Raw genomic sequence first — 12,355 nt, 5'->3', positions numbered from 1 at the left:
CATAATTTATGGATTTCTTGAATTTTTAAATCTTTGTACTTTTATAACATTATAGTCTATAGCATTTAGATAATATGAACTCGTTTCCAACGTATACAATTTTTTTTAAATAATAAAAGGCCTGGTAATTAGTGAATGTATAAATCGTAATTTGATAAAGAATTATCTATGACATTACGTATGTATAAATTGTAGACAATAAAGATTTACTAGGTATAAGGTATTCTTAAATAATATTATTTATTGATATAATGATATGTTTGTTTAAAAAAAAAAAAAAATCAAAATTTAGAAAGTATTACGAACTACAGAAATGAGTCCCTTCCTCCTCCTCAAAAAAAGACATAATTAAAGAAAGTTAAATATTTAAGGCGTGGGAATACATGCCGTAAATTACTACTAAATTTTACTGAGTATTATCTGACCTGTTATAAGCTGTTTTCATTCAATAGAATATTAAATATCTATATTTGGTTACACTGCACAGGTCATAAGCCATTTTATTTTATACAATATTCTTCACTATACTGCTATACTAACACTAACATGTTTAATATTTTTATATCGTTAATATATTCATATTATTTACTGATAATAACTCATTAATAACTATGTTGATAACTAGTGTTCAATAAACTCTGAATATTAATATGGCCATAATGATCATATCTTTTGAATAGGATAATATCTAAAATTTAAAAAAAAAAAAACTGTTTCTTTTTTGTAAGATTATGATGGTGATGGCGATAATGATGATGATAATGTATTCATTGCTATGTTGACACTAAATGATACTATGATAAATACGTAAATAAAATTATACATTATAATTGTTATTTATTTTCTATTGGAAAAATATGTTTAATAACTAATGTCTTCCCAAATGAAGGAAAGTTTAACATAATTATTTCTTCTTATTTTTTGGTGATTTATAAGAAAACAATCGAAGAAAAAATATCTTTAGTCAGTCAACTCGGTCGATAACATTAGTAAAAACTGAAGGCACAACCGAACGGCGCGTTTAACAAGCAACTTAACGCTCACACACTTCATTCCAGTAAAAATGTATTCGTAAATGTCTATTGTATTTGGCTCATGCCACTAGATAGGAGCACAAGTATTACATTTTTAATTTGCTTTATTTTTAATAAGTTTGTACCTTTATAATAAAATGTGTATTATTTTTATTGTTGTAATTGTCTATGAAAAAGGAAAAAATAATACTACAATATTAATTTTTTTCTTTAATTTATATTTTATCGGGACATAATTTATTTTTTAACGATAGCCTGGGTACATTTCAGGTCATATTTTATTAGTATAATTGTTATAATATAGCGTTGTAATTTTGTAATTATATTTATTTAAATTGCAAGTGAAATGGGATCTGCGCGAGTTACACCTATAAACTTCAAAAAATTCATTATTCGGTCAGTCAACCCATACGATATATTAATAGAAAACGTGTTCAAAACTACTAAAACCGACGTAATATATTGTATTACAACCGGAGAGATTTGATCATGATAAATCTATAAAAGAAGACAATATATATATATATATATATATACATATTGTTTTTAAAGCTTAATACATTATAAATATTTATAAACAACTGCCGTAAATTATTCGAAAGCCACGTGTGCGGTTTATAAGACAAACTTTCCCTGTTTTATGATTATTATTATTGGTTATATATAAATACATATATTAATATATATATATATAGCATATATGCGTATAAATATTTTCATGTTCACTTAACATTTGAATGTGACCCAATTCGAATACTTGTTCCGTGAAACTACACGGAAACATGACTACACGGATTCCAATATCTATAAATATAATAATTATTTAGGTCCACAAACATTTTGAAAAACGAGTGGTTCGGACTGAATGTATCAATATAACGCGTAATACGTACAACGATGTTATACTGCAGGTGAAAAGTGTGTACTTTGTATGCGTCGAGTAGGGATCCTGCAGCTGTGTAGATACTTGATGGCCTAAATTTAGAAAACCGTTCTAACGATTCGTTTTAAAATGCAGTTAATCGTATTGTGATGATTTGTGTCTGACATTAAGAAAAAAAAAATCACACATTATTATTTGTATATACCTATGACGACGTGCTTTCGAATCACGCCGGTGAAAGATATAATATAATATCAACACTCCCTTACAAAATATATTTTATCGCCTTAAGGTTATCAGTGCTAACGATGATTGCAGTATTTAGTCTGCAAACGCCGCCGTTCTTCTTGTTGTTGCGGTGATTTCGTACCTACATAATCATAATAAAATATCATGATGATCGCATATTATTTCCTCGAACGACCACTATAGTATCGTTCGTCGGCGCGCAAAGACACTAATCTTGTCGTGCACTTCTCTGTTGTATAGTATACCTAGTTTGTTATTCAATTTAAATCATTTAAGTACTAAAAACACACACAATAAAACAATATCGATTTTACATAAACGCCGCGCCATAACTGTTGCTGCTGCTACAGAACCGGTCGGTTGTTGCGCCTACTTATACCATTGTAATATTCTCAAAATCGAAAGATAATATTATTTTATATTAATATTGGCAACCACCCGGGGTCCGACTGCAGTGTTAGGTAGACAGTGTAGGTACCACGATAACACAACGGGCGAAACTGCGCGTATACGCCACGTCGTGTTAGAAACGTGCCGCAGATGAATAATGCGTTTCCATTCAGTCACCGTAATTGGTTTATCGTGTCATCGTTATTGCAAACCTCACGTACACATTTTATTTTTTTTAATGTATGTGTGATGAATGAATCGCAAACAAAGTGTGTGTCTGACAAAATTGAAATTGGAAAATATGTATACCTATCTATTATGTGTGTGTGTGTGTGTGTGTGTGTGTGTGTGTGTAATAAGTATATAATAATATAATAATGTTTATTCGTTTGTGTATTAAACGAAATATAATATCCGAACGTGTGTAGTGTATATTATATTCAACATCAAGAGAATCGGAGAATCCATCGAGTTTAGATATACTAACCAGTTCGGCAGGGCGATGCGGTTTTTCCGTGGTACACTCGACCGAGTGAAAGTTTTCTTGGTTTTTTTTTATTCGAAACAATAGGTAGATGGTATCGTTATTATACACAGGCAGGCGTGTGTGTAGGCAATTTCAGTGCTGTGTTGCGAACGAACGAATAATGGCTCGTGATTGCAGTAATTTATTGCGAATCGAAATAGTCACCAAGGCACTATCTGGTCACCATATAGTCAGAGAACAGAAGCAATGGTAAAAAATATACTAAACACTCAAATATAACTTTCGTATTGACATTTTCTTTGGCAATAACTAAATGCGTTTATTTATTAAATAAAAAATACAAATCTTTTACAAAACGGGTAAAAATAAATAAATATTATTATCTTACGTCCGATACGACTAAGTATAATGAGCAGATAAGCTAATCGAGTCGGTTATACAATGTCAGCTATAGTGTGCGTGTTGTCTGTAGTAATGGTCGTTATTTTGATCGTCGTCATTACAGTACATAATGACGATGGTCAAAGTCAGTGAAGTCAACGAGTGGGGCTATAAAGTCAGTCATGTCCTACACGTTATATTATTAAAATTGTTGGTATATTATTATTATGTCTTTGGCACATATCTATTTGTCATTATAATATTATGCTATAAAATATATGCGTTATGGTTATTTTTGAAAATAAATTATGGTAAATATATTATATACGTTCAGTCAACGTGTCAGTCGTGTGGATGACACCATGTCCGTTTCGGGTTTGTCGGGTAATGTCAACCTACCAAGTAAAGAGTTATATAAATTATTATAAAAATTAAAAATTAAATAATTAGCGAGTCGGGAATATGACGAGAGGATGATGATATTATATTAAAGTCGCGTCGGTAATAAGTGTATGTCAGTCATGTGGTCCCTATCGTAGTAGTCGTCGTAAATAAACACGAGTAGTCGAATCATCGATAGTTTGGATAAAAAATGTCGGCAGTCGATGGCTCGTCGTCCCGGTGTCGTGTGAGTTACGGGTTGCGCCGCGTCGGAGTCGATGATAATTTAAAATAAATAATTTGTGAGTTTTTTTTTTTTTTGCTGATGTTGATTTGCCATCTTTGAACTGCGGCGGGCAAGACCATGCACAAATATTATATATATACAAATAGTCAGGCTTGCCGTTCACGTCTGAAAACAGAAAAAAAAAATCACATAAATAAAAGCGTTGGTATTAAATCCCAAAAATATTTAAGTAAAGAGAGGGAGCCGTGAAAAAAAACTAAAACGTGTTCTCGGCATACAATATTGGTCAGCCGAGAAAACGGTGACTTTATCATTATAGGTAATATTATTATCATCATATTGTTATAATACTATCGTCGTTGTAGTCAAAACCAGTTCAACACTCGCAACACACACACACACACACACACAATATAATAATATAATTTATAAAGCTACATTTGATACTGTCCCGCATTATATAGCGTTGAGGTGAGAATCAGCTCGAATTTCTCGGCCTCCGGAAATCCAAATAAATGCCGAAGACCCGAAAACCAGTTTTGTATAGCTTTCACTCGGGCGGAAAAATTATCATCTATCGATTCGAAATCTCTCAAACGGGTCTGAGCGTGTGCCACGTGTGACGCGAGCACAAAATAAGGAATATAATATAAATAAACGAATCATGGCACACCCGGTCCCCCTTGAACTTGCCCGACTTTCACCTTGTCCGTTGACCGTTTCTCCCGAGGAGGTCCCCCGCGTAGTCCAAAAGCGGTTCGATTACACACGCCTACAACGCATTAAACATTATCAAAACGTATACATTATTATTATACTGCGCGTGTTATGTTTTATCCGTCGTCGTCGCGTACATTATATCTCGGGGCCGGCGATGAAACATTATTATTTATTATATATTTTATAAGGCGATCTAACCACCGGGTGAATGTATAACGACCGGCGGCTGCGAGTTCGATTAAAAACCGACTCCGCCGACGCCTCCACCGTCATTAACCTAGAAAAACGAGTGCGACGACTGCGACGTATTCAGATGTCCGTCCAGGTTTACGGTCGGACGACCGCGGATTTATATAGAATAACAGCACCGTATTTGTGTGATGTCATCCTTGACCGCCGTTGGTGCATCGCATACAGTGTATTATAATGTAATATGGGCGCGCGCGTGTGTGTTTTATGACGATGATAATAGTAACAATTATGATTTCCAGAAACGTTTTCCGACTTACCGTAGTCTCTATCTGGCAACTGGCTTTTGTCCACCGTAGGCCAAAGTCTGGCCAACGTTGTTGGAGTATGATCCGTGGGCGTCGTGTCCTCCTCCGTAGCTGTCCCATCCGGAGCTGGATGCGCTGTAACCGCTTGGTGCGCTGCTACCGTAGCTGCTGTGTCCGGCGTGTGTCTCGATCTGCGATCACCGGGTCAAAAATATTTATAATTAATAATATTTTTTGATTGAGCAGATCAGTGTCGTGAGGGAATGTGGGTAGTGGACAATCGCAAACGAAACGAAAATAATGTGGCTCGGGATGAAGATTTTTATATAATATATAGAGTTCGCGATCTCTTGAGTTCCGTTGGTAAAAAATTATACCTCGAGAGTTTTGAACGTAATGTTGTCGTACTAATATTGTGCGACGCATGTATTTGAATTTTAAATATCTTAGCTCCCATAATGAGTAACAAATAAATAACGCGGAACTTACCACTTCATGGTGAGGTACGTGGTGTTGAGCGGCCAACAATTTTCTGATACCAATGAATCCGGAAACGAGCAGAGAGATGACGCTGGCTAACAGAGCCTTCTTGGCGATCAAAGCGATGACGACGTAGGCGATGACAACAAAGGCGGATAATTTGACTTTAAGAGCGATCAAGAGTGGGATAAGATGTTTCAAGAACTTCTTCTTCTTGAGCAGACCACGACCTGTATTTAAACCGTTTTGTTTTAGTACATAGTAACCGAACACGTGTGTGATAATTAGTTCACTATTTGGTTTGTTTCATTCGTACACTAGGAAGTAATTGTAGTCAAATTGTCAATAAATGTTACAAAATTATAGTAAAAGTAATTAGTCGGAACTAATTATCAAAAATTAAAATACTATTCGAACTTAAGAAGTTTGTTTATATATATCGTAGTTTTTTGATTTTTGTTAAGAAACAAAGTTATAATTTAATTGATATTTAAATGTTGTTATTATTGCAAATAACGTGTTAAAATAAATTAATGTTGGTAATAAAATGATTAAGTTTTGAAAAATGTTTAAAAATGTTAAATATTTAATATAAATCGAAGTAATAAAACAAACAGGCTGATCCTTTGTATTAAAATGTTTAAGTTGTTTGAACTAGTTGTTAGGTAAAAAATATATAACGGACTGTCAGTGTTAAAGTGTTACTTTTTCAAGTTCATTAAGACTTTAAGACGTTAAGCTACTTTGTATTAATGAAAACTAAATATCGTATCAAATTAAAATAATACTAATGAAATATATCGTTTACCTTCTTCGATGTAGTTGGTGATTTTGGATTTGAATTGAGTTGGGATTTGATCAACGACGCTGCGGGCGGTTTCGGACACTTCGGTGACGATTGGCGACAAGTTCCAGTGGAGAGTTCTTTCTTGGAAGAAACGCATTACCTTGTGCATGGTGAAGTCTTCGAGTGCGGTTTCACGGTCATTGGCGTCCTTGGCGTTCTCTACGTTGTTGACATCTTCGGCATTCTCAGCAAGGGACCTACCTTTCTTCTCGGTCTTGACAAGCGACAAACCTCCTAACAAATCAACCTTGTCTTGGTCGAAGAAAGATCGGGCAGCCCGGTAGAATTGCATTTGTGCGCATGCGAACGAGTCCTGGTTGCCGGTGCATCCATCGTCTTGTCTTGCCGCCGCTGCGGGGATCGGATCGGCCGAAGCCAAACACACGCATGCCGATAACACTACTAATCCGAACTTAAACGCACTCATGGTGATGATGGTTGGTTTTTCGATTTTTCGATTACGGAAAATTGTTCTGTCGGATGTGACTAGCAGGTGGCTGATGACTGCTTGTGCTGGTCACTGTTTGTTGTTGTTGTTCCTTTGAACTGTACGACTGTAATGATTGAACTCCGGGGCGGCCGGCGTATTTATTGTGGAGGCTGCCTGCCGGTTTTCGCTTTTTACCGAACCCGCTGCACACGACAGCGCGGCGCGCATCGTAACTATTGCTGCCCGCCCGCCCTCCGCCGCCGCCACCGGGGACCGGACACAGCAACATCCGTTCGGGCAGCCCACTCTGCAGCCGTACTCCCCGCTTGCGGCCGCCCATTTTACCCGACTTTCTTGTCCGTCGTCGGCGGCGCCTTTCTTTGGCCGTGAACATCACGCATACTTACGCCGCGGACACTGTCGTTATCGTTAACCGTCCACGAAATCGTTAACTATAATATTATAATCCGGTCGCGACGACTTCGACTATTTTACCGTGCCGGCGATGATCAAGTCGAAGACGACAACCGTTTCAGAATCAGTTTTTACTGTATACGCGAAACTCTTAGTGTCAGTAATAAACTGCGTGAGTGCATTGTAGCTGCACATCAATCGATTTGATATAAAAATAATATTATAATATATTTCATACTTTTATGTCGTTTTTTTATAAGTGCCGTCTGAGAAGATGAAGAACGAAAAATCCCACGTGCTAATTCACCGCTATCGTGTATATTATTTCTCAAAAAAAAAAAAATAAAAAAAATAATAATTATATTATATTTTAATTTGTCACATATCATCATCATTATTGTTGTCGTACTATTATTATTCCACCTCGGTCGTCGTTTGTTTTTGTTTTTCTTCTTTAATTGTTTGTTGTAGTAAACTGAAAATATAATATGCGTACCTACTACAAGCGTTTTGAGAGAAAAATATTCGTTTTAGTATAAACCGTTCTCGACATTTTATCTGCTCGTACTCTGTTAAAGTGTTAACAAAATTATACGTGTGAACTCAACAGATGTATCGCGTGTTGGACTAGTCTTCATACTATTCGATTTCTCCAGTGTATTTGGTCGCTATTCAGTGTTAAAGAACAAAAATAAATACATTTTAAACGACATAATATTATTATATTACATAAAAATACGGACTGCAACTGTTTTCTATTCTGTGAGTACACTGTGGATAACACTCGAATATATATTTTTTTCAACGGTGTCTGAGAGTAAATTATGTGGTCGAAAAGTTGTGTGCATATTTTATTCAAACCTCAAGTTCGAAAAGCATCTTATAAGTAGTTGATAATATACCAGCTATTTGTTTATGATGTCATCATAGTAATTTATATTGAGTTTTCCAATACTTCGCGGAAAATTCATTCGTTTGATATGACGAGTCGAGACAAAATTACAAAATCACAATAATAATAAAATATGACAGTAAACATAAAGATCTCTTAAAAAGAACAAGTCGGCGCGCACAATAACTGCTCGTATATTATACCTGCCTGTATAATAATAATAGATTAGCGATTTACAATGGTAGCAGTGCGGCGGCGACGACGGTAAAACGTATCGACAGCAGTGAAATCAAAATAAACATAATATGCAATCATTCGACGACAGTAGCCCGGAGATAAGTCATCGGAGCTTTTCGAAATATTCTCCTCTGCGTCATTGTGACGACGTGTGTATTTTATTGTTTACGTATACGTCGTGCCGGAAACGGCGCGGGCGACACTGCAGAAGAGCACTCCGATAATATACGCGTTGAATCGCCAATGTCGCGTATATACTGGTCCAGCACTGTCTCCGGGCGATATAATATTATTGTGCTATTACAATAAACAAATCGCTATACACACGCACGCTTATTGTTGTGAACACTCGCGCTAGCTCACAATAGTCATGAATTCGTGGTTTTCAATCGGTCTGCGTTTACCGATTATTACACTGCGGTATAGGTTGTGTGGCGCGTAAACAATATAGGTATATAATACGCGTCGTCGTTTTCACTTAATTGTTTTAGCTCGAAGGCAAGCGCCATCACCCGAGGTGGGTATATTATTTATTATTATTATTATTGTTATCATCGCCGTCATTATCGTTATTGTTTTTAAATACGCCGCTCGCAACTCGGTCCACGCGCCTCGCGACCATCGCAGTCATTTCGCCGTTCGTCACCGCATCATCGAAATAATAATCGGCAGACGCGAAACCCATACAGAATGACGACTGCGGGGCACTGACAATTCGTTCGTTTCTTTTCAACATTTGTCGGCGTGCACAATAATAATAACGTGCACGGGAATATCAGTACTTTCGATAGAACTGTAGTTGGTTATATTATAGGTATATGTATTATTACTTATTATTGCTATGTTATATAGTTACCTATATAATATAATAATCAAATGATTCACGTCGCATATGTGATTCCGGCGGAGTACCGGAAGTTTCACTTTTTATTTAATTTTTTTTCCATATTAGACAAATTTGGTATGTCACTCTCACATTTTTAACGAACCATTTTAATCGGAATTAAAGCAGAATTCAAAAACACCGCTAGACAACAGAATCGTCTCACGCATGATCACTGTCAGATCCGGTCATTAAAGTCTCTAAACGTGCAGCGTATACAATAGTAATATTATTATTATTATTATTATAAGCTCGGTATATTATAATACACAAGACAACCAATGTGTCTTACAATCATATTTAAGTCCTATTACGCGACTACTTTGATATTTATAAGTATATTGCATTCGTGTATTGTGTTTGAGGATTACTGATCACTTGTATTAATGATGACTGATGTACAATATAATCAACATAATATATTACGGTGTATAATATTTATAAAATATCGTTTAAAATGTATATTGTACTTAGCGTTAAACATGAAAACGTCATAAATTAATGCATTTTATAATAACATTTTTGTGTGCACCAAAATTTTAACGTCGTTCAAAATGCTTCGTTGTTATGAATTTATGATTGTAAATGTATTTACAACGAAGATACTTAAACATCTTAATGAATAATGTACAATTTATTCGCGTTCAAATGAAATAAAAATAATTTAAAATCCTGTATTCAAATTTATGTTTAAATATGCATTATAACTTTCGCCGATAGGTCAAGAGGCCGTTTACACGCATATTTTATTTATGCAGTAAAAAAAAAATCTTAAACAGGTACATATTCCGGTTTTATTTTTATTTTTTATTAATGAGTCTGCTTTCGGATTACAGTGTTAACTTTGTTTAAAAACTAATGTAACAGGCAAAGTTGGTATAATTATATATTTTTATTACTCGTCATATGGATACTACAATTATTATATTTATTAATGATTACCAGGTAAATTTCCTTAACAGTATAGTATAGCTGTATATAATTCATTCCATTGTTTCATTAATATTATATATACTTTATCAGAATTTATGCGTTTAATAAGTATTGCATTTTTCGTTTTAAAGTGTCGTCACAAATCACTTAACAATAAACGTTTAACAATGATTCTTAATATTATGATGTAAATTAAATAATAATGTACATAGGTAAACCCTCATCATGACATTATTATGGCCTATAGGGCTATAGGTTATATTAAACATTGGATTTGCGAAATTGTGTTCGAATGTCAATTCTAATTTCGTCAAATTTAACATCGTATTCACTTTTATGTAGCTTTCTACTTTAGATATTCTTCATCGTTATTTACCTATGTATACCGTATACGTATCATCTGTAAAATGTTTTTTTTTTTTTTTAGACTCACACTCGCTTTATGAAAATAATTTTATCATTCGGCTATTACGGCACATAAAATGTGCTCGAGTACAACTATTAAAATAAATAACTAGTAAATAAAAAAATATCACCAGTTCCGGAAGTATTATTTTTATTATTTTCTATCAATAACAAATATTATATAACATCGTCTAGCAAGGGAAACTATTTTATATCATGTTATAAATCGTCTCCACTTTTACTTACGGTTGTATTTATACTGAAATATTTCACGCCGTCAACATAATATCGAATTGTAATACGATTTTCTATTTATATAAAATATGTATTATTTTAATCGAAGAAATCGAATATTGTATTAGGAACAGCTGTACAGGAAGTAGTATAATAATTACTATTAGATATAATTATATTATAATGCTATTTCATAATAATTATTAATGTCTACTGGATATTTCTAATTGAAAAAATGAAATAATTAACGCAAATCGTTTAAAATTAAATATAAATCAGTAATATTAGATAAAATTAGACATGGATAATGTTCAGACGTAATATTAACTTTATACATAATATATTATAGCTGCCACAACATAATTTTATCATAATAGCGAGGAAAGTGAAAATCTTAATGCTATCTAATTAATAATAAATAAAGAAGGTGTAACAATAATTTTTCATTTTCTTAACAAATACCGTAATTGACAACATAACACATATCAATTAAAATATTCATTACGGTAATTTACTATCGGCAATAATAATAATAATTGTTAGTTATTAGTTAATTAGTTTTCATGTGTTAATACTATTATTGCGAACAGATGCAAAGGAGTAGGTACCAGTAACATTATTATTATTATATTGGGTATATTTTTTTTGGCAAATAAAACCGATTTCATTAAAAAACGGAAAAAAAGTTTATTACGTTAAAATATTATGTAAACTACGAATAAATTAAAATTATCGAAGAATTTATTTTTATAGGTGACTAATAATATTAGGTGTATAGTTTATTGCGTTATTTCTTACACATACATGAAAAAAAAAAAATGCAATGTTTTTTTTTGTCTCTACGCATAAATCAAAACGGAAAATATGAGATGACAACATTTTTTTTCTATCCAAAATAAATGAAGTAAAAACGACGGTCTCGGCGTGGCTGGTTTTTATTATTATTATTTTAGAAGCGGAAAAAGATTACAATTCCCGATCACGTTCTTTTGGTACCGATAGTAAGACTGACCCGAATCAAGACGTGATGGGAGAGTGATCTCCGACGTGCTCGAATATTATAACATCGTACATCAGACACAATCGGCGCGACTGTGATTAACGTCAAGGCGTCCCGGACAACAGGACGCCAAAGATATGCATCTGCTTCGTGTCTCCGCGGCGACGACTATCATATTTTAAACGCGCATGGGCTGGACCGCGACGTCGAGCATCGGCGCGGCACACTCTCATATTATACTGTATTATTTCAATGACCGTGTAACGCGCGTGTACGCACGTTAATATTTTGTTTAAAACAATAATACCGCTTATATTAGTATGCACCATAC

General features: G+C 34.1%; 1 protein-coding gene across 1 annotated transcript; it reads right to left on the bottom strand.

Annotated features, from left to right (window-relative positions):
* Positions 1-3,319: 3,319 nt before the first annotated feature.
* LOC113552022 lies at positions 3,320-7,172 on the bottom strand. Its single transcript, XM_026954675.1, has 4 exons — positions 6,558-7,172; positions 5,759-5,979; positions 5,282-5,460; positions 3,320-4,217 (listed from the first exon to the last, which is right to left on the bottom strand). Exons 1-3 carry the CDS (start codon positions 7,021-7,023, stop codon positions 5,290-5,292), a joined length of 858 nt encoding a protein of 285 aa, XP_026810476.1. The 5' UTR covers positions 7,024-7,172; the 3' UTR covers positions 3,320-4,217; positions 5,282-5,289.
* Between the last annotated feature and the right edge of the window lie 5,183 nt (positions 7,173-12,355).

This window comes from Rhopalosiphum maidis, chromosome 2 (genome assembly GCF_003676215.2).
Source record: "Rhopalosiphum maidis isolate BTI-1 chromosome 2, ASM367621v3, whole genome shotgun sequence".
In the NCBI taxonomy this organism is placed as follows: Eukaryota; Metazoa; Arthropoda; class Insecta; order Hemiptera; family Aphididae; genus Rhopalosiphum; species Rhopalosiphum maidis.
Note: the sequence above shows the minus strand (reverse complement) of the source record. Positions and strands in the feature narration are given on the sequence as shown.